Source organism: Struthio camelus, chromosome 2 (assembly GCF_040807025.1).
Source record: "Struthio camelus isolate bStrCam1 chromosome 2, bStrCam1.hap1, whole genome shotgun sequence".
In the NCBI taxonomy this organism is placed as follows: Eukaryota; Metazoa; Chordata; class Aves; order Struthioniformes; family Struthionidae; genus Struthio; species Struthio camelus.
The window spans coordinates 50,919,702-50,942,946 of NC_090943.1; the positions used below are offsets into that span (position 1 = coordinate 50,919,702).

The 23,245-nt window shown below is 48.1% G+C and overlaps 1 protein-coding gene across 1 annotated transcript; it reads right to left on the minus strand.

Moving 5' to 3' along the window:
• Positions 1-251: 251 nt before the first annotated feature.
• CLEC3B (C-type lectin domain family 3 member B) lies at positions 252-11,652 on the minus strand. Its single transcript, XM_068935657.1, has 3 exons — positions 11,407-11,652; positions 3,731-3,829; positions 252-2,383 (listed from the first exon to the last, which is right to left on the minus strand). The coding sequence occupies exons 1-3, from the start codon at positions 11,510-11,512 to the stop codon at positions 1,983-1,985; spliced, it is 606 nt and encodes a 201-aa protein (XP_068791758.1). The 5' UTR covers positions 11,513-11,652; the 3' UTR covers positions 252-1,982.
• Positions 11,653-23,245: the final 11,593 nt, after the last annotated feature.

Sequence of the window (23,245 nt, forward strand, 5' to 3'; positions counted from 1 at the left end):
TAATTTTCCCAGCAGCAAGGGGGAAGTAAATCTTATTTGCCTATAAAAGGGTTCCCTGCCTGTCTCTCTCTCTCTCATGTGGCATGCAAATGTGATGATAACATGAGGGAAAATCCTGTAAACGATATCATAGAGCAGGAGGCTCCTGCTTTCTGCTTTTCCTCTCTGCCTCTGTGGTCTCTGATCCTCTGACAGGTCCCTGGCATCGCTCTGAAGAAAAATATAAGGAGCGAGAAAAGAAAGCAGTCCAATCAAATTGACTCAACTTTATTCTTTCAGCAAGCTATATATATTTTTATTTTATAGTCATTTGAACAGCGGAGAGTTTGGCAATAATGACAGCCTCAGAAGTATGCACTCTGTGTGTGTGTGTGTGTGTGTGTGTGTGTGTGTATTTCGATTCCTCCAACTTGGCTCTCCCGCTCAGCATTTTGGAAGACACATAATTGTGCTGTTTTTAAACCAAGCGGCACATTGAAATACTTCTTCTGTGGGCTCCCCAAGAGCGCGTGTTACATCCTGACACCCTCTACTTGATAGCACAAGGGGCATATAACTTACACTGGATGAGTTATTCTCAAGCACTGAAATTCAAAGAACCGCTGATACGTTTCGGCCAACAGTAAGCAAATCAACGTTAGCACAGCCTCACTGAGCTGTCAGAGTGGCCTGCAACTCGTTTTTTTCCCATCATTGCTGCTCATTTAAATTTTTTTGCAGTAACCCTTTTCTCAGCAAATATATACTGCAGCCAGATCTTCGGTGGGGCATGACTTTATCAGCCCAAACACAGCTCAGCAGAATTATTTTAGCTGAGGACTGAGCCTTGACCAACAAGGACTGGCACATTTCAGCTGAGTTTCTATCACTAAAACAGATCCTGTGATTCCTAAGACGGCTAAAATCACTTTTCTTGGGATTTGTTTTCAATAGACAGCTGTCTTTTGTATGACAGCCTATTTCATAATTGCCTTAAATTTCTGTCATTTACCTAATACTTTCATCTTCTATTTCCAAGAATATATTTGACTGAGTAAGCTGTAGAAGAATCGCAGCTTCCTCCCTGATGCTGGAGCACAAATAAAGCTTCTGGTGGGATTTGTAAGAGATCTGGCACTGGGGGTAGCTCTCACTGAAATCAGTGGAACATTTGCCGCTGACTGATGAGAAATGAAGCAACACAATAGGAAGTGCTTCTGAAAAGGTCACCCTTCTTCTCAGCAAATTGACCCGTGACTCTCATTTGCTAATCCATTCATACATGTAGCTGGACTAGTCTGACCACCTATTGAGTTGTAGGGTACTCAGCCAGTAAGCCCAATTATATCTCTCAACGTAAAGCAGAAGTAACTATCCCTGCTCTTTGAGACAGGACCTTGATCAGGAGGATCAGGAAGATCAGGAGAGTGGATCTGGGCACTGCGAGTGACTAAAGCTCAGTTCTGCGCTCCTTATGCCCGGCTCCCATGGACTGCTGTCAGGGTTTATGAGGAAGAAGAACAGAAGAAAAAAGCACAAACTAGCTTTGCTGGTCTTGCAACAAATTCAGCAAGAACGGAAAAGAAACTGCAGAGCGGCCGCCCCAGACAACCAAAGCGGCTGGTTTGCAAGGCTGGAACGTTGCACCGGTTCTTTGCTGAAATGATCACGCCATCCTAATAAGTTTCCCATGTAAAAAAATATATCTATAAATCATGCTTTAGTAAGAACAGTGCAGCTGCTAACAGAGCTGGATGTAGCCACATGCAATGCAGCTCAGGTCTAACTCTCCCTAATCCGTTACCAAGCCACGACAACTTTCTTTGCAGAGTGACTCTATTTGAATGTGTGTGTGTGTGTGTGTGTGTGTGCGTGTGTGTGTGTGTGCGTGTGTGTGTGTGTGTGTGTGCGTGCGTGTGTGTATATGTACACATACACATACCTATAGCTTTATAAACCTGTTGCCAAATGGGATAACGTGGTCGGCAGGAGGAGCCCTGGTATTACACGATCATGAACTGGCAAACGTAGGGCAGCTGGTCTTTGCACCTCTTGTCAAACCACTTGCCAACCGCAGCCCCCGACAAGGCCGCGCAGTTTTCCGACTTGCCACCGTCCGGCTGGGTGGTGATCTCAGTCTCCCAGTTCTTGTAGCGGATGCCGGTGCCCGTCATGTCGACCCACTTGCCCTCAGCTGCCAGGTCGTTGAGGCCGAGCCAGATCTCTGACTCTGAGCCGATGCTTTTCCGCATGTAGTCGTAGAGTGCATCGTTTTCCTCTCCGTTTTGGGGAGTGCTGAGGGTGCCTCCCTGAGAGATGCAGTTTTCGCTGGCCTCATGGTATGTCTTCGTCTCAGAAAACGCAAGAAAGCATTTTAGGTGGATTTTGGTGCCTTTCAGACAAACTAAGAAATTACCACACAAACAAAAACAGAAAAGGAATCTGCTTTAAAAACTGCACCCAGGAATAGTCGGCAGCAGCAAACACAGCAGTTAAATTACAAAGTTCATTTTTCCAAGCCTATAGCAATTCATAATGTCATTTCCAACAGTATGAGCATCCCTAGGGGCCATCTCTCTCCTACCTGGGGTAAGCTGCACGGTATGGCTGTAGGGATATGTGCTTCCTATTGCTAAATAGTTAGGAAAAAGGGACCTCAGGGTGTCCAAACGACTGTCCTGTGCTCTTGTGTTCCCAGAGCAAAGCTACAATGTGATTCTCATTCTCCTTTCCCTGACTTCTCTATTTTCCAGCTGCTGTTACACTTTCTCAGACAAATTCCTGTGGAGGCAAGATTTTTTATTGTCTCTGCTGGGTGCTGAAGAATTTTGGAAAAAGTGTACAAATCTAATTCAATCATCTTAATTATGCACACATGAAAAATGTGTTTTTCATAGAGTTTGATTGGAAGTGTTGTGCTTGCATAGCTTGAGGTCTTCAGAGGAAGTTTCTACTTGCATCTGATTTTATTGTTAAGAATAGCAACTTTTTTTTTTTAAGCTTTAAACCCCAAGAGCTCAGGGTACTCCATCCAAACAATAACTAATTAGAGCCATGCATTAATATCCAAACCAATTACATCTCAAGGAATGTGACTTGGCTCTAAAGCCTTAATTGTGCTTGTGTTCCTTTTCTTTCAGAGAGAAAATGCTCCTTAGCCTGCATTTCTCTCGCACCCCTATTTCATGTTCTGCAGGCCCCTCGCTTATGATGTTCCACACAGAGCAGCCGTGGAGCATGTCCAGGAGATGACCATCTTGGCACTGTCCTCATATCGCACAAAGCACGGTGGGATTGACCTTCAGTGAGTTTCTCTGGGCAATACTGCAATGTATACAGCAGGTCAGGCCACCTAACCCATTTCACTGGGTTTTGGGCAAAAGCAGGTAGCAAAGAGTATATTTGATTGAAGCACACAACAATCTGTTACCCGTCCCTCTGATTCATGAAGGAAAATGAACATCTGGCTTAGTGTCATAGAAATATCAATAGCTGTAAAAACGCAAAGCTCTAGCATATGAAGAACAGGGACATGCGCTGCACAGCTCACGTCACTCACTAACCGCTGGAGGAGCTTCAGCTGCCTAGAAGCTTTGCACAAGACCCCTCTTTGCTTTGTTCTCCCAGCTCACTCCTCCCACGGAGTCCTTGTCGGATGTCTCTTGCCAAAGCATGCAGAGCAGTTGTAACCACTTTATAAGCGGCTACCCTCTCAAAGCAAAACCCATGCCTTCGTCAGTGAGCCCTTTACCTGTCTGAAGTGCTTGCTTTTCTTTCAGTAACGCAACCTCCTGGGAGATGTTGTCGATCATGGCCTTCAGGTCTTCAATCATTTTGACGCTCACGCCATCTGTTGGAAAAACCACGGGATGAGCATAAACGTCGCCTGCCTCCCTAAGGGAGGCAGCAGAAGCTATTCCTGACATCAAAACTCCTGTCTCTCTGAGAAAATACACGCTGAAAAGGATCCCTACAGTCCAGGCCTGGCCCCTAATGCACCCATCAGGGTGAGTGTTGGCTCTCCAGACTGGTCGCGCCACCTCCACGTTCCCAGTTTGGGTTTTGGGGTGCGCACCCCATGCCAAGTTGGAGGCAGGGGCCCAGCAAGGTGCAAGGTCTTCCCTGGAACCTGGGGCTAGGGCATGCGCCTGGCAACATGAACTGGGTTCATGTTCCCCAAAAGCAGGAGCTTGCAGTCTGACACCACCCTCCTAAGCAGGGGTCCAGCCGCATACAGGTGCTTTATGGAGAATTTTAAGTTGCTGCTGATGAATAGGAATTTTTCTTTTAACTACTAAAAATTATGCATTGCTGGGAAGTGTGTTGCTTACCAGGCTCAGGCTCAGCTAATGCAGGAGCTGCTAGGGGAGCAGGAAGGGCCTGAAAGGACTGTGGTACCCCTGCCAGGTCTGCCCCTACGTCAGCACAGCACCCTGCCTCCCTCGGGCCGTCACAGCCCTGAGGCCTTCAGGTGCCTCCAGCACCTGAAAACTGGCCAGTGCTGGTCTCCTGCCATGAGAAGACACCTCCTTGGCTGGGGATTTGGCTGTAGCCTATCACTAAAGTTTGAATTTTGTTAGGTTTTTCACCTCTGGTATTGCTAGTAGGAGAATAAAGAGATCACAGAGCTACTTTCTTCAAAAAATGCTACTTGTTCTTAACATATAGTAAGTTAAAGACTTTTGAAAGCGCTTTCTCCTAGGAAGTACAGACCCAAACCTTCCTTGCAAGGATGACACCTGGGGAAGGGATGACTGCACACCAGAACCAGTGCATTAAGGACAATACCACCCCCCCACAACATCACTTTTCATTTTTGCTCATTTTCCCCTCCTTTACTTTGTTTCCATCTCAGGTGGACAGCAAAGGACCACACGCGCCCCACTGAGCGTAGGATCTGCCTGCAGGGACAGACCACGGCAGTCCTCACACTGCAGGCTCGGGGCAAAGGACACAGCTGCTCTCATGGTGTACGAGTTAATACTCAGGATGTTTCCAGCAAAGCAAGAGGCGGGGACAGCACATGATGACAGCAGTGTCGCTCCAACGGGCACCGCCTCAGCATCTGCAAATGAGCATTGCACTGGCAAGACCTATTCCGAAACTCTTCTGGGAAGCATAGTGATGGGATCAGAAAGATAACGGTCGCCTGTAGTTTCCCTAGATCAGAAATGCAGCGGAGCCAAGCACGGCACCACTTTCCTCATGCCTTCCTTTGGAAAGCAGTGAATCCAGGAGAAGACATTTCCCTATATCTGGGTCCGTAACCAGCAGGCTCATGAACTTTCCTCTCCTGCAACCCTGGCCTTGTATACTATTCTCTGATGGGAAGTGATAGGAAAAAAAAGTCTCTCTTTACTAAGATTTTTCTAGCAGTCCTTGGCAGTGATGGAGTCTCTTGCCCTATGTCTCTTCTTCCCTCCCCCAGGAATTTCACCACTCCTCTTTTACGCCTTAGCATTCTGGTACAAAATTCCCTTTTTATCTGTACCTGGCTGTGATGCTGCAGCCAAAAAGATAAGCAGAACCTTTTTCAAATATTTTAGGAAAAAATTTTGTATACCCAAGTGGGGATTGTCGCTGGTCAACAACAGTGCTGTGCCGCTGCATTGCAGCCCCCATGGTGAGTCAGACCATGCAAGGAGCTGTGGCTTGCTGTAAGCTAAGGTCAGCCCCACAGAGGGCTTTCTTTAAATGGTGGGGGCAAAAACTTCAAACTGGGCATTGCTTTCAACAGGGAACGAAGAGAGAGAGTTGAGTACTCAGCTGATGTCCCCGTGCTGACCCGTGCAGACACGGTTTGCTTCTGCTGGAAGTTTTTCAGGGCTGGGAAGATTTTTTCTGCAGCGATATCTGTTTCTGCAATAAATCCTCAGGGTCATGAACCTGCGCGTCACTGTGCTCATGCCTTGTATTTGAGTACAGATGAGACTGTTTGTTTAGCTACAATCAGTGTATGATACAGCCCTTAGCGCCTTTGGGGAGCGGGAGCCATTGCTTTCATACTTACTAAGTTTTTCTTACTTACTGTATCTAAGCCAAAAGCCTGGCCCTCCTGGGCCTCCTCTACATTCAGCTGTGAGTAGCAAACAGCTCCTGCAGGTGATTTGGTGGAGACACTTGCCTGGTAGGAGAAAGCACCCACAGCAACTCCCCCTCACTTGGCACCACAGCTGTGGGCTTAAAACAAGGTGCCAAGAGCCAGGACCTCAGTCCTCCCATTCCTGCTGTGCCTGGTCAGTGCACCAGGGCCCAGGTGCTCCACGGTGCCCTGCCGACTCCCTTGCTGCACCGTTTCCACCCCTGGACCTACAGGCCAGGTACCAAGCCCGACCTAGGGAGCCCTGGGCAACCGGTTGGGGTAACAGGTGCTTTGGCTGAACAGGGAGAGGAGGCTGCAGCTTTGAAAATGAGTACTGACTCCTCTGCATTATAACCCATTAGGTGTTAACCAGGAGATAGCACTAACAATATAATGTAAGGAAACAGCCAAATTTTGGCAGAGAGAGCCAGAGAGGGCGCTGAAAGATATTGGTGTCACTTTGAGGGAGATGTGTTGCAGTTGAGTTTGCTGCAATGGGAGGAGGGCTTCCCAGCAGGAGGTGACATTTGCCATCGAGGGGATGCGGATTTTCAGGCTGGTGGCTCCCTAGAGCTGCAGGTGGTTTCATACATTACTCAGTAGCAAAAGTGCTCATCTGGATCATCTGCTCTGGCCTCCTGTACCGCATGGGCCGCAGGAAGTACACTGGCACATCCTGTGCTGAGGCCAATACGGTCCTCCCAACAGGAAAGACATCACTTCAGAGAAAAGGCTTCAAGGTTGGACAACTTGGCCTGTTTGCTTTTCGGACTCTCCCAGCAACCAGCTCCTTGGAAGAAGCCGTAGTCTTCTTGGGGCAATCAAAGCCTCCAGTCTTTGGTAAGCTTGGGTAAGGTAGGGACCACCTTCCTGCCGATGGAGACAGAGTGGAAACTCCCCAGTATTTCCTTCAGGATTACCTATGGCTGTTGAGAGGTTTTTGTCCATGTAGGTGATGCAGCCCTTAGCAGGGACAGGAGCAGGCAGGTCTGTTCAGCATGTGTTCAGCACCCTTGTGCTGCTGGCTGAAACCATCTTCTGTCTCACTGAACACACCACCATGATATGCAGCTTAGCACAACCACAACTGCTCTAACAGCTATTAATCAGCGCTCTAATTTCTTCTACATAGGAACAAAAGAACTGTTATGCCTTGGATGTGATGGGAAACTCAACATTAAGGAGTTTGTATTCGCTGCATTGGCCTTGCTGCTCCTTAGGTGATATTCCTTTACCTAGCTTGACCTCTGGTGGTTCTCACAGAGTGAAAGAAAATGGGGTAATTTTCATACAAAAACAGTAGAACGGGCTTCCTTCAAGATCGAGGAGATGGTGAGCTGAGTTACTAAGTGAGAGAAGCAGAAACAGCTTGGAAACTCAACAAAACCAAGATTATAGTGTGTCACGAATACGAAAGGAAAAACACATCAGGAGGAGGGTATTAAGCTGCTTTAATCATTGCTCAATTAACTTTAATGGGTTTAGTCAACACTGAGGCACTAGTTATCATTTTGGTGCCTTTGATGAAAACACTTTGTGGGGAAACAGCTAATTAATGCAGTAGTTTTTCCATGTAAGCCTCTCTTGCAATGGAATTAATGTCTTTTGGGTTTAAATAACATCCAAAGGCCATAGAGAGATGCTGTTAATGAATCTTGCTGGAGCAGCTTCTTACATTGTTCTTGTTGGACAGATGGGAAGATTCCTGTGCTAGAGGATACCTGTGAGCTGGTATCAGAGATGTCCTAGATAGCTGCGTTAGTGCCCAGTCCCTTTTTGCTTCCATTTTCCCATCTTGTGTCCAAGTCCTTAGCCACAAGATGTTCCCACAGCAGAGTTCCACCAGTCACTCTGGTGTCGCCTGGAAAAATGTGATTCCTCTGCTTTCTTATCACAATCCCCAAACTTCAAAATGACAAGTGAGATGCAATTTAAGTAACAACGTGATGAAATCTGTGACAGCTGTGATATAAGCTCACGTATGTCATCTTGAAAAAACTCAAAACAGAACAAGTCTAAGTCTAACAATAACAAGTCTTCCAAAGTCTGGTCTGAGGCAGATGACATGCTGATTTATGATACAGTACAGGACCGCCTTAATTATGTGAGCAACCCTCTGTCATGGTGCTGTTAAGTGCTCAGTACAGTTTACAGAACTGAGCCCCTACCACTTGACACACATCCAAATAGCAGATAAATCACATTCCCCAGAACAATGAAATGATATATTTTTACAAAAAGAGTTAATCTTTCCGGTAACTCCTTTTCAGTGGATCATTTGCCCTTTAACTAAAAAATAAGTACCACAGCTATGTCAACAAACAATGAGTTTTCTATTTTTTGCCATAAATTTTTGTCTGTGTGCTGTTATTTCCTCAAGGCTCATCTCCTCAAGCCTATGATCAAGGCTATTACATCTTGGTTTTGCTCCTATTGAAGTCAGTGGGGGGGTTGCCAGTGCTGTCCGTGGGAGTTGGAGCAAATCCTTGTGCAGCTAACTGGGAGTAGCAAACTTAAGTACTAGCAGAAGCAAGATGAAGGGACTCACAAAAGGAGATGGGTCACAATGTTCTGCTAGTTATGAAAGCTTCATAAATAATGTATTTGTTGCCTGCGAATGGGAGTTCTCTCCAGTTTTTCCATGTTCTAATTATATACTAAATAATAAATGATTCCCTCTGTACATTTTTTTGATCATTTAACTATCCTTATTTGATATGTGAAATCTGCATCTGGGTTGCTTAGCTTTGACTGGACAGGTTGACATCTGAGTTGTTCCTGTCTGAACAGGTTTCTGTTCCTCAGCTGGATGAACATAGCTCTGGTTTGTAATTTCTCTCATCAAACCTCACCTACCATCAGTATTTCTTTTAATATTAGGTATTTCCATAAACGTTCTAGCCAGAAAAGTCGTTTCCTGTTCCAGGCCCTGGATCGGTGGAGGAGCCTGAACACACCTGCGGCTGGTCCATGTCACTTCTGAGGCATTTTCTGAAAGCTCTGCCTTACCTAACAGAGCACCAAGGAGGCTGTGGCTGCACTTGCATTACTATGGCAGGAGAAGAACGTAGACCCCAGAGCATGTGCCTGGTCACGGAGCAGGCCGTCGGGGCTGGAAATTCAGGTCTGAGCTTCGACATCCTCTTGGTGTATCTGGGCTATGGACTCTCGTGCTCTTGCTGTCACCTTCAAGTAAGCCAGCAAGCTCCCTCCCTCTCAGTGAACATTAACACATTAGCCTGGCACCAGCACAGCGGGAAAAATAACGAGATTTTTTTTTTTCCCCAAGCTCCCCCAGAGGAGGGAGGCAGGGCTGGGGCTCCCTATGCCTGGGCACCCTGTGTCCTGCACCGTTGCGTGCTGCTGTGCCCCGACGTCCTGCCCGCCCTCCTGGCCGCAGGAAGCTTGTCGCCTGCCCTGCAGCAAGCGCACTTTCAGGGAGGCTGTGCTGAATCGCTATCTGGAAAAAAATCATTGGAGGAGCAATTTGGAGGAGGGGGGAAAAAACAGGCAAAACAAACATATGATTTCAGCATTTTCTAAATGCTATGTTTTGGCTTTTTCATTTCCAAACACTGTTTTTGTTCTGAAACAGACCTAAATACAAGCAATAATTACCTCACCTTAAAAAAAAAAAAAGAGAGAGCGAGAGAGAGAGAAAGAGAGAGAACCGAAACAGCTTGGCTTGAGGCACTGCTTTCTATTCTAACGTTTGTGGCTTGGCTTCATAGCAAAACTATGAGATGAAATGCCCTAACCCTGCAGTGGCCTGAGCCCCATGCGCGGACGTGGCTCAGGGCTTGGGGCAAAGAGGAGCCTCCCGCTCTCCTGCCCCTTTCCCCATGCCCTGTACGCTTCCAAATTTGCAAAAAGTTACCCAAGAAACGGCTACTCAGGAGAAGTGTGCAGCAAGGGCAGGGTATCTAAAGCATCATGGTTGGCAGAAGGCAGCCTGCTAAAAAAGGCTGAGGGGTTAGCAACCTCCTCCACCCCGGAAAACATGAAGTTTCCTTCGGAAGAAAGAAAACCTAAAGCACCCCCAAAGCTCTCAGTAAAAAATCACCATCAACCGTTTCACATGGCTTGATTTTCAGAAGACAAACTGAAGGCAAGAAGCCCCCGCTTTGAGAAACGTATTTAAAGTGAAAGCCAAATTGCCTGGCAAAAAGGTGCTTTTTTTTTTTTCCTGCCGCTCCCTGGAAGAGCCTGGTTATCGCCGCTCAGTTACAAGCAGAAATTCCAGTGAGATGGAGGGAGAAAGAAGATTTCTCCAGGAAACACATTTCTCCCCCCCCGGGACAACTGTGAAGTGCAAGGCACACATGTACTCCGTACCAGCCTAAGTCTGAAAATAGACACAGAACAAATGTGGAATAAGCACATATGTAGTGATTTCGCTGAAAGATCCGCTCGGAGAGAATGGGAGAAGTTCCTGAGAGAGCGAGCCAAAGGGAGAGCGGAGGGAAGAAGCCTGGCCAAGTGAATTCCTCACATGTTTCTTTTTTCTTTCAAGTTTGCTCCCAACCGCCAAGCGCACGCTAGAAGGGATCCAAAACTCACGCAATCAAATACCTCGACCAAAGGGGATCACGACCGCCTGGGCTGCAGCGCAAACCTCTGACTTCCCCGGGGTGGGGGGGGGGGGGGGTTGTCCTTCCAGTATGTGCGTTGTGCGCCAGGCAGAAAGCAAGCACTGGGTGGCAGGGAAAAAAAAACGAGAAGACAAAAAAAAACAAAAAACAAACCCACCTAGGACCTCAGGCACCTTTTTCGTGAGCCTTAGCTTTTAGTAAGCCTGAGGGGAAAACATCTCTTGCACTGCTTGAAATATACTCGGGGTGCAAACGGTTGAAAAACGAAGATCCCTGCTGATATGCGCTCAGTGACATATTGCCCCTTTGGTCTGCCCACCCTCGTCTCCACATCTGCAAGAACTGCCTGTTTTCTTCGGGGAAAAATGGACGAGTAGAAGTGGTGGTGGGGGGGAAAGGGTCAGAGAAGGAGGCGATTTTAGGCGCGGTAAAAGCCTGGGGACAAGCTGAAGGCCACGAGCCAAACGCCGCGCTCTCTCCAACGGCGAACGCACGGCCCCGTCCAAGCCAGGCGATAACCTGTGGGAAACCCTCCGGCACCCTCCCTGTTTTACCGAAGGACAACGCAACCGTTCCTACGGCTGGGGGGGGGTGGGCGGGGGAAAAGCCACTTTATTACATTTTAAGTGCTTTTTTAAAAAAATAACCATCATTACAGCAGCCTTAAGCGTACAAACGACCGTGCTAACGCCACCCGTCCCGAGCCACGTAGGGTCTCCCCTCCGCCCCGGCCGGCGCCGAGGCTCTCCTTACCTTTCTTGGAAGCGGCGGGTTTTTGCCGGATTTTGGCGTTTTGCTGCCCGGAGAGGTGGGCGAGGGACAAGAGGCAGAGGAGCAGGCAGGCTGCCCGGAGCGCCATGCCGCTGCGGAGGCGAGAGGCGCTGGTTGAGCTGCCCGCCGGCCGCCCCGTCTCCCCTTCGGGCTGTAATCAAAACCGCCTGGGCCCGGCGGGGCGCCCGTGGCCGGCCCTCGGCCCGCTCCGGCCGCCCGGCGGGGCCTCTCCGCTGCGCGCTGGCCAGACCCGGCCTCCCGGCCTCGGACGGCGCTCAAACGACTCCAGCGACTGCTGGAAACGTCCCGGCCAGCTTTTATTTCTTAAGGCCTTTTTTTTTTTTTTTTTTCTTTGGGTAAGAACATACTGACTGAAAGGCGGCTAACCTAAACATAGAGAAAGGCTAGGAACGCAGCCAGAATAATTTCCTACGTGTTTCGGGGGGAAAAAAAAAAAAAGAAAAAACAAAACACCACGGGATTGATCGCGTGTCCTACTGTGGCTAGTGAAAACTTGAAAGGGGAATTTGGGAGGTAACAGGGATACAGAGCCGGGCCGGAGCGGGTGTCCGCCACCCCCCCCCCCCACCTCGGGCCGCGAGGGGCAGCGCCTCGGGCCCAAACTCGTTGTCTGCTGCCGAGGCGAGGTCAGGAAAACGGCAGCACGGCAGCGGAGGACAGACGCCCCGCCGACGGGCTGCCCTGCCCCACGCCGGGCCTCCGGCTGCCGCGGGGCACCAAGCCACCGAAGAGCCACCGGGCCCTTCTGGGGAAGCTGCTTCTCCTTTCGATCGTAGCTGCTCTGGGCACCGAGGCGACGAGGGAAGCAGGGTCGTCCGTCTCCCTCCTCCCCCCCCCCCCGCCTCCATCCCTGAGCTTGAATGGCCGAATTTGGGCAATTCCAGCAGAAACGTCTCGCTCTACGGTCCGTCCCACCCTAGAGGGTCAGGAGAGCAGAAATTGCCCTCCCGTCCCTTATTTACGCGGCGGTTTCTTGAGGACAGGAGCGGCGATGCTCTGGGGCTGCGCGGCAGCAGCACGGAGGCCGCGGCGGCGGGGTGGCAGCGTCCAGGGCAGCGAGAACAGCTCGGAGGCAAATGTTTCCCACCTCCAGCCCACGCAGTCGCTTCACCTGCAGCTTTAAGCTAGTGATGGTCACAAGGGTCACAAAAACACACACCATCTCTAGTTTCTGAGGCTCTCGGGGCAGGCTGCGGGGTAAGAATAATTTTACCGCTTAGCTGGCAGCCGGGGGGGACAGGCTGGGTGAACAGCTCGAGAACAGTTTGCTGCCGGGGAAAGGATTTTAATGACAGTTTTGCGACATACTTAGTGACTCTTCCTGCCTTTTCCAGCTAGACCTAAAGCCAGGGAAAAGTTCTGTTCACTTTTGGAAAGAGCATCTGTATTTAGGGCTCAGCGTTCATTCCTGTGCCGTCCCGTTTGTCCGTGCACAGAGCCAGCCCCGAGGTTGCCGACTTCCCTCAGGCACAGACTGAACCATGGGAGCGCCTCCTCTCCAAAACCCGCTCACAGCCCGGCGCCTCATTCACGCGCCCAGGTGAAACCAGGACACTCGGCCGTCTCCGTTCCACCTGCTCCGCCTGGAACAGGCCCAAGCCCCCAGTTGCAAGAGGAGCTTATCTGAAATGTAATTTGCTTCCATACTTTTCACGCTCAAAACCGCTTGCAGTTCTTCAGGATGGGAAATCAAACAGTAGCTCTGGAGTTTTTAATCAAAATTGAGGGCTACTCATTAAGGTACAATACCCCGGGTAGGAACCTGGAGTCAGGGACCGAGGGAGCAGGTTGCTCTTTCACCCCTTCTGCTGCCCGAGGTCAGAGCTGGAAAAGTTACGCAGAAGGAAGGGGCCATCTTGACTCCAGGCTCTACACCCGTGTCCTTGTCTGAAAAGTGATCTGAAAAATAGGTGCATTGCTGCAGGCCCTAAAGAAACACGCTTTGAAAGCAACCCCCTGTGAAATGCTTTGCAGAGGAACAAGCGATGTGCTTCTGGAAAACGTATATCGGCTTGGCCCAGGTCCTGTTGCAGCGGTACCAAGGCAGCCTAGGCAAAAGCAGGGCTGGAAAGAGCCTGGAGGACGCTTGCCTCCTGCGGCAGAGGGGAGGCTGATGCGAGTAGGGAGGCTGCTGCATCCCTGCACCCAGCACGTTATACCTGCCTGGCTCGGCACCAGTTTCTTCCTAAGGACTGTGTCATTCATGACAACAGCGAGCACATCGCTTTGGCTCAGGTTGGTTTTTTTTGAGCCAAAATTTAAAGGTGCTCTTTGCACCTAGAAGGTCTAGCATGCAGCAGGGTGGACAAGCCAGAGCATCTCAAGGTCAGGTTTTTAAAAGCCCTGAGACACTTCATAAGGCATTGTGGCTTTGAAAATCCTGTTAGTGCTTCATGCTCACTGCAACAGAGTCCAGCTAAGTACGTGAGGGTCTTCCCAGGGGCCCACCTGAGTGATTAAGTGACCAAACGTGCTTTGAAATTTGGATCTTAATTTAGTTTTGAGAACAAGTTTAGGCTTCTAGAGCTGCAACGGGTGAGGGGGGTGAGCTTAACCTGGCATGACTGAAACGCTTCCCACAAAAGCTGCTTTCCCCTCATCTCTCCTGCAGGTTCCCAGTCTGACTTCAGAGCAGTTCAGCTGCTTGAAGAGCAGCCAGGCAGCCTAGACCAAAATCCCTGCCAACGTATGGGGTGCAGCTGCAGCACAAGTAGGGGAGTCTCTCCTGCTGCAGGAACAGGAATCTTCGAGCAAGGGGAAGAAATTTGTGCAGAGAGGAGAGAGGGAGGCCAGGCATTCGGGGGGAGCAAACTGCTCTGGACATCAGCCATTGCCCTTAAATCCTTTCTGAAAAATTAAGGAAAGATGCCACCCAACACAATGTGAACCACTGGAGTTTTATGGGCATAAAAAGTCTGAGATAAAAAGGGGTGCAGCTGGAAAAAAAGCTGCTGTTGGTTTAGTTTGGCTATAATTGTGTCACACTGCTGAGCTCTTTTGGTGAATAGGGAAAATCCTGGCCTTATACCCTACCTGAACTTAGTTCAGTTGCAGCCCAGATCTTTGAAGCCAGGGAAGAATGGGTTTGCTTTTCATTCCCCCTTTACCACATACACACAGTCCCCCACAGATTTAAGCAAAAGGATAAATATTTATTGGGATTTACTATCCTCCCTCTTGGGCCACCCCAAAAGAGGATGGTGCCCAAGAGATCCCAGACAGCTATGCACACGCCTGCATGTCCCCATCTCTCAATACTCAAGCAACATCTACTAATCCAAAGTACTTCTCGTCAGCTCAGCACCTCCTTGTTTTCCTTGGCTCCAGATTTGCTCGCTTGCCTTTTCTTTGATTAATGTTCTGCCCCACCAGGGAAAAACTGAAATTCTCTCTTTGCTGCTGTGTGCAAAATTAATTAGATGACTCTAACGTGGAGTTGGCTGACACAGCTCCTAACCACAGGGTTTCTGGGTGGCGGGGGACTAGCTCGAGCATTGTATTTCTGCACTGCCTAGACCAATTTCTGAGCTGGCAGAGGATCCTCAACATCTCTCCCAGTATGGGCCTACTACAGTGATCCTGCCCGGCTGAGACAAGCTGTTCCCGCAGTTGGCTTAGGCCACGCTTTTCCACCTAGAGCTGCCCAGGGGCCGTGTTCCTGGGGCCTCGCTTCACTTATCTTGCTCTGCGGCTCCCTGTTGTCGCTGGCTAACATGCACGCCACGCTCACCACACTAGGCACAGTCCTCCTCTACTTGAGAGCTGGTGTTTCAGGCTGAGGAAGCTTGTGGTTTCCACAAGAAGGTGTCTGCTCTCTCCACGGGTGCCACGTGGTGACCAGTCACCCAAGAGGTGTGAGCAACAGCCTGGGCAGACATGACAGGAGTGAGAGGGCTTTACTTCAGCTCTGTTCAGGGCACATGGTCCCTGCCCAGCCCGGGCGTCAAGAGGGTCTCTCCTGCCAGTCTGTGGGTCCTGCACCAGGTTCGTCTCAGGTGGGACTTCCCACCTTCCATAAGCACCAAATGCCAGAGTTTGAGCTGGGTGGAGGAGGCGGGGACAGAAGAAGAAAGAGGCTTAAAAAGCTTGTCTCTGACTGTTATACTTACATGAAAGGGGGCTTTGCTACAATTCTGTCTTAAATAGACTGAAAAAAAGAAATCCTTGACATCCTAATAGCTCATAAACCCACACAAACTCACCCAACAGCACCTCGCTGATGGGACGTGTACGGGGAAGTGCTGTGTAAAAGAGTACAAGGTTCTTGCCCATACCAAAGGACTCCCTGTCTGGGCTTCTACTGAGATCGGAGGCTATAGTTCAAGATAAATAACATGGATATCGGTGGTCTTTTGTAAGTTGGCTCTTTGGCCAGATATAATGCTTCTGAGCCCTTGATGATTCACACTTATTATGCAAGTAAGGTGTAGGGGGATAGAGGGGTAAAGTAATCCTTACCTCCTGGGTAGAAGTAATCCTTTTTACTAGATGAACTAACATAATTGGCAAAAGTAGGCGAGGTTTTAGGCACACAAACCCTTCCTTTCAGGGTTGAAACAGAAGCAGCAAACTTCAGAGCTAAAGATCAACAGCTGAGAGTTTCCTTGGATGTGAACAGCCCACCTGGGAAAACAGACAGTGGGTACCTGTGGAATGGGCGAGATACCAAAAGGGGGACAAGAGAGGAGATATTGCCTCACAGGGAAGGACAGAGGCACTTAATTTATGGAGGGATTAACGAGAGTGAGGAAGGTTATAATGTCCCAAGAAACCAGTTTGTGTCCAGGTTTATTTAAACCTGTGGAATTATGTATTTTACTTCCCAGTAAAGTAGAAGTACTTTATTTCCCTTGTTTCATGCCCAGTCTCCTGGTCAGCCAGCCAGTAACTCCCATTAGCTGAGATGAAAGAGGGCAAAAGAAAATATGCTTAGGGAAGCTGTCCCAGGCTGCAGGGAAGAACGAACAGTGAGCTGGGGGTGAAAGGAAGCAGTCAGAAAAGTTTACGTGGCTTTGGGGAACCCAATAAGTAGGCTGTGATGCTGAATTTGGAGGGATTTCGGTTAGCAAAACAGTGGCTGGAATAACACCACGAAAGGAAGCTGGATCCTTCTGGCAATGATGCAGACCTCTGATTTTTGTGCCCAGCTAGGCAAGGAAATGAGCAGCGAGATCAGAGGCTGTTTTGATTCAAATCCTAGGAAACGAGCAGGTATTGCCAAGCTAAGAAACAAGAGCATGCCTCTGCACAATGGCTGGAAAGTAGAAGGGTGGACCAGATAACAGCATTCGTGTGCTTATTATCAAGATGGGCAATTACCAGCCTTGACTTTTCACGGCTAAATTACCTGTTCAGAAGCAGCCCGAGACAATGCCAAACTGTGTTTTTTCTTTACAGGGCAGGGGAACGTGGGTGCAAAGCGAGGCTGTAGCCCCTCTCCTTTGGGATGATGCCTGTCTCTGCTGCCGGTGCTGGCACTACGAATTCAAAGGGGAGACCTGAAAGCGCCCTTAGATGTGGTCTGTGCAGCTCCGTAGCTTGACCTACCGCAGGGGCAACATGCAGTGCTTGGGGCGTCTGCTGCCATGCCTGGGTCCGCTCTATGGAGGGAGGATTTGCATCTCAGCAGCATCACAGTAACTTCAAAGAGGAATGAAGGGGACAGAAACAGCGGTGGAGAGTAAAAAGCATGCTACAAGGAAGTGGGGATAACAGATGAAAATCTCTGATATTAGCCACTGCTGGCATCCTTCCTGATTTCCACCAGCATAAACAACATCAGAACAGGTTAAAATGGAAAGAGCTGAATCTACAGATCATTGTTTTTGGGACCAATCAAGATGGAACGCGATAATAGTTGAGGAAATGGGTGGCTTTCACAAGGACAATGATGGGGAAAATGAAGGAGCCAGCACTTTGCCAAAACGTTATACTCAGCGCCAACACTAGGAAGCCAGCTCTGAACCTAGGGAGGGGGCCTTCCCATCACATCCCGCAGCAAGCATGGGCACTTCCCTACCTCATGGCTCTCTAGAGATCGCAGGACAGAAGGATCTGTGCCAAAGGAGATCCGCGGGCCTTACATTGGATCCGGTTTAAGCCAAATGTGGAGAGCTTGAGTTCAGGTGCTAGCAGCCTCTCAAAATCCTCCCGTTTCCAAAAGGAGCTTCACTAAAGGACTCACCCTCCCTTTTGCCTAGGGCATCCAGGCTCCTGTAGGCTAGGGGTAAATCTGTCTTCCTTTGCTGCTCTTCTTTCATGTGCCTGCCATCCACGTCCTCTTAAAAGTCCGACCAGCCAATGGAAACCTGTAGTCAAACGTCTAAATCTAATACTAAAACTCTGGAGAAATTCCTAATTGTGCAGCTTTGCTGAGCAGTTTAGCCAGGCCACAAGAAACTGTCTCGGCATCAGCTGAAGTAAAGTTATTGTCGAAATAAGTCAGTGTTACAGCACTAGCAAGCAGACAGCAGTACTGCCAGCTTATGATCTTACTGCAAAATCTTTCCTTTCATATAGCTGTGGTTGCTGTATTAAGGCATTGCAAGAGAATATCAACATAAGCCTTACAAATTTCTTAATTTGCTTGAGTTTGGAGAAAAGTTTGCATGATCAGAGAGCAGGAAGAACGGAACTTTTTACTGCCCTCCCAGTCTGTAGTATACTCTTGAAAAACTTAAATCAGATTAAAATTGATCTCTCTCTAGGAGGAATGAATAGGACTTAAATCATGACTTTTGAACCGATAAGGTTGCCAAGTATGGCATCATGTTTAGTGAGAGAACCCTTTTGGAAGGGAGCGCCTGCCCTGCTCGTGTGTGTGAGTACGCTCAACACCCATGCAGAACTGGCATGTCTCCAGAAGAGTTGGTCCCTGCCATGTCAACTGGCTGGAAGAGGGTCTCAGTACATCACAAAATGGCTGAGATTTCATTTCCTTTTTCCTCTCCCAAGGTATTAGCCCTCGGCCTCAGTAACTATGAACTTCTGAGTCTCAACTGGGGAGATCAAATCTGATCCACAAATGGCGTGACATGAACACTCTGGCGTGCCTGTATTGCTGATCTTATCCTAATCTTGAGAACATGATGACAATAGAAATGTTTAGCGCTCTTAAGATAACCTTGGCCTTATTAAAGTGTTCCAGTGGATTAAATTGCGCTTAAAAGCATCACTGGAGAGTCATTAACAGCAGCCCAGTTGAGAGCTTAGAATTGTTCTGCAGAAATAGAAAATAAGTCCTTGTTACTAGACAGCTAGAAACATGGCTAATTAATAAAAAAAAAAAAAAAAACACAGAAGCACTACAGTCTCTCTGTGAGAAGATGGGTACCTAACAAAGTGCCCTGCCTTCCTAGTTTGGCTTTTTTTTATTTGCAAGTCCATGAAACCAACAAGAGCTGCTGATGCTTTGAAAACTAGATATCTGTGACTTATATCCATAAATTGCAGGCTGACAGACTTAAACTCGGTACTATCATCTGAAAACACCGGCCATTATACTGACCTAGAAGGAATACTTATTTCTGCTTTTTCATGGGTTATGGGCTCCAATTACCTCACTCTCAGGAGCCAGGCACGCTCCGAAGGATGAGCGCAGTGCAATGGCTGCTGTCCGGAGTCAGCAACATCCCGCAGCGACCGCGGTCTGGGCTCCAGCCCATGGCAGTGCAAAGCTCACACGACTGTTGCTTCACTGGTGCTGTTGATGCGTGTGTAAGAGTTGCACTTGGCTGTTTCCTTGAAGACTGCAGCCAGTCAGTGCTGGTAGTGGTCACTTCTGTACCATGCCAGGGCTGTGGGGAAAAGAGGCTCCCAGTGACTTCCTTCTCTTTAAAGCATTATGCCTGGTCCTGGCAAAGTATCTGTCAAGAGCCGGAAATACTAACCATTGCGTCACATGCCTCTAGCAGCCACCCTCTGCAGAGACCTAGTTTAACCATCGTTTGTGTTTTCAGACACACTTAGCCATTCTCTGGAGCACAACTATGGCAAGCAAGACAGCAGGCATGCATGACCTGAGGCACTGCTCCCATCATCTTAACGGCAGACCTGATTCACAGTTCTTAGGTCCTCTAGGCAACATAGCTCTGTAAGTATGAAAAGTAAAGCCATATCCCATCTAGTTCTGGGATTTCCATGGGGTTATGCCTAGCCACAGCCCTGGATTTCACTCATTTCTGACTTGGTCATTGTGAAGAGAGACTTTGGTTTAGAAAGTGAGCAGCAGAAAATCCCCATTTACTTCAGTAAACACCAAGCATTCAGTGCGTGAAGTCAGGCCTGTGAATGAGCACCCTTCTGCCTGGGAGTCCCAGGCTCGACCAAAGAGAAAGGACTTGAGGGACTGGGGATTAAAAGCGCAATCCTGAAACTGGCACCAGGCACCTGCCTCCCTTACAGCACCGTGGGGAGCTAGGCCAGTGAAACCTGCCTCTGCGAGGCACAGCGAACACAAGTATCCACATATTGCCTTAGTGGGAATAGCTGGCTACAGCAGCAGGATGTACAGACAGACAGGAGCATACTAGGAGACAAGAGGTTTGGGAGCTGGAGGGAATAGCACAGAGGTTGACAACTGAAGAGTTCCAGTTCCACTTCCAGGCCTACTCTTGTGCTTTACTCAATAGACATTTTTTAAAAAGCAGCGTACAAGGCTCTGGGGCTCTCCTCCCAGCTCTCACCAGTCAGAGTCACACTGACTTTTCCCCCTCTCTGGGGCCCAGTGGTTGCTTATCACAGGCAAAGTAAACCAGTATCATGGCAGGGCTTGCAGAATATCCCACTGCTGAAGAAAGTGGTGGTGTCTGCTGAAATTTAATAGAAAAACTGGAGGCAGCCCTAAATGAAGGTATAAGTCTCAGTTAATTCCTACTTATATTACTACAGAGAAGAAGCAGAAACTCCATGAGATATTATCTATGTCAAATCAAGATGCTGAGTCCCTCCAAAAAAAAAAAAAAAAAAAAAGAGAGACTTGCACACTCAAATCCCCAGGGAGCCACAAAAGAGAGCTCTAGCTTCTACAAACTTGGCTGTAGAATAGGCTGTGGTGAAGTAAATTTTTAAAAGCCTAAACGTAGGTGGCATGAACCCTTTCTCTTCCCCCTTGCTTCAAACCCCCAGCCAGAAGCAGCTCCCCTTTTCTTCTCAAACCAAACCATTACAACGTCGAATGGCTACTGTAGCTGCCAAACGGCAGCTAACTGGGCTCTCTAGCTTGGTGAGCATCACCGTCAGTGCAAACACAGATCTAGAGAACATGAAAACAAACCACAGATCCAAGAACCCACAACACAGCCCTCTTCTGCTTCAAGGAAACCATACTTGTCAAACAGCCCTTAGCCTGGGATACACGGGGAAAAAAAAGAAGGACAAATTACAACTTGGTGCTTCCTGGGCACCACAAGCAGAAGCCCAGCAGGAGCTGCTGGACTCCTCAAGCTCTAATACACAGCTTTCAGCCACTCGACACTCCCAGCAGGAGCAATTAAACATTTCTGGGACAAACACTGAGCTATCCTGCTCCACAGATGTTTCCTCTTAGTTCTACTGGACTCGAGTCAATGAAAACGTGGCAATATCTGCACAGCAACTCATGGAACTTTCCACCAGCCCAAATGGGAACAGGAGCAGCCTTGGTTGAAGCTTCTATTAAAATCTCTAACCGCTATTTATGTTTGGATGTGGAAGGGAGGGGTTAAACAGAGCTAAGAAAATAGAAATGGGCAGCATAGTCCTTAACATGCCTGAGAACCACAGTCTCAAAGATTTCTTGGCAGATGTTATATCAACTGGGATAGCTGTAGGCCCTTTTCCCTCTATCAGAGCTTTGTTTATCCATTTGGGATATGAGTTGGTAGCAGCAAATCTCCAGGGGCAGCTGAGACCAACTGGAAGCTGTGTAATGTTTTTGGCTAGACTCGTTATTTACATCTCAGGGGTAGCAGCAGCCCCAGTGAGAATGGGGAGGGAGGTCAGCCTCCATCCCACTGCTTTTCGCTGCCATTAAATGGGAGGTGAGGGAGTGTGTGAAAGGAATAGGACCTTTAAGAGGTCCTTTACGCCCCCCACTTCATTCTGTGCCTCCTTATATACCCTACAGAAGCACAGGTGGGAGGACATGCAGGGCCAAAGGAGGCACTGCTGACATTTGCAACATGGTAATTTGCACTGACAGCTCTCCTGCTGATGGAGGAAGCTTTTTGGCCCCAGAATATTGGGACTGAGGCAACCATTTTTGTAAGCATGGCCGCTCCACAGGCTTCCCTGTGTTGAAAGCAGAGACAGATGCTCAGGTACTACAGATGCTCAGGCACTAACAGTTTGCTTTTTAGGTACCTGAGCGCATGGCCTAGGTCCCAGATGGGCTGAATATTTCCCTTCCCTACTAAGAACCATAGAGGGAATGTATGCACATTCACCTCCTCAGATATGTCGGTTAATGACTTTGAAAACAGGGTGACTTTTTTCCCCCCCAGCTCTCATAATACTACAATTTAGAAGTTAAAAAAAAAAAAACCCAAAACAAAAAACCACACACCCTGAGAGGAGACACGAATCTGTTAATGATAGAGCCACCACACCATCACTAACTTACAAAACCTCTGGAGATCCTTCAGCTGGAAAGCTATGCAGAAACACACTGATTATTAATCAACGTGTTACAATATTCACCCCAGAAACTCTGGGAAGCCTTTTGGTACCTAAGCACAAATCTACAGTAAAACAGGCAACAGCTACTCAGAGAACAGCTGTGGCTTAAGACTCGGGCTCACTTAGATTAACTATTTTCTGGATTATTAAACAATACATGAGCAAACAAAAAACTGCCTATGATAAATCTGAGCTACAGTATGTTTTTTCTTCCTTCAGCTTTCATTCTTTCTATACTCTTACAAGTAGCTTTGTGTGGCAAGGAACAGACCACAACTACTGTAAAAGTCTGTTAAGTTAGTCTTTGCCCCAAGTGAAATAACTCTGTTGCAGTGTTTAAAGATGATTATATATAATCATCGTCACTTCTTGCCTGTATTACTACAGAGCACTACCATATCCTACGTAACCCATTACTTAAAGTACTGAAAAAACCCTTTGAGACAGATATCATCTTTTCCCAACTTTATGGATTGTTATTAGTTTTTAACCTGACTGACTGTTCATCACACAGTTTAATATAGTGGCTACCCATAGCCAAGATACACAGTAGTACTGCAGTCACCTTGAACAATTATGTTAGCCAGCTGCAAGAAAAGGGCTGAAGAGATTTTGCAGTCTGAAGCACACCACATATTTCAATGTGATCACAATTATTAAGTTGTACCATGTTTTGTCCTAGATCCGCAGTTCTCCTTTGCCAGAGAACTTTTTCTTCTCCCCACCAAACATATTCCCATTGACAGAATCTTCTTCATCTGACAGTAGGAAATTAAAACAGGAAATTGAGAAAAAGCAGCTTGAGTAAGAGCTGAATGATTTCTGGATTACTGCAGTGGCTTTTGCCTTAATGCTTATTCAACTTCTTGAAAAATAACTTTCTTCAGCCTCTCCCATCCATTGTTTCTTCCGATCCCACAGAAGGAAGAGCTCTTACTCTTTGCCGCACCTGCCAACTGATGCAGGGCACCTACTGCTTTGAAAACCTGGTGATGTGGCATCTTTTCCCACCTTTCCTAGCTTTCGTGAAATCCATTTGGAATTTGCCTTTGTGAAAACGTAGCAGGAGGACAAGGGTACTCCTCTTATTCCAACCTATACAACTGTCTTCCTTTTCATTCTGGCCCCAGCCCAGCAAAGCCAA

Coding starts and splice junctions, on each gene's coding strand:
- CLEC3B (XM_068935657.1), bottom strand. CDS start 11,512: ATGGCGCTCCGGGCAGCCTGCCTGCTCCTCTGCCTCTTGTCCCTCGCC. Junction 3,830..11,406: donor ACCCGCCGCTTCCAAGAAAG/GTAAGGAGAGCC, acceptor TTTTTCCAACAG/ATGGCGTGAGCGTCAAAATG. Junction 2,384..3,730: donor AAAGCAAGCACTTCAGACAG/GTAAAGGGCTCA, acceptor GTAATTTCTTAG/TTTGTCTGAAAGGCACCAAA.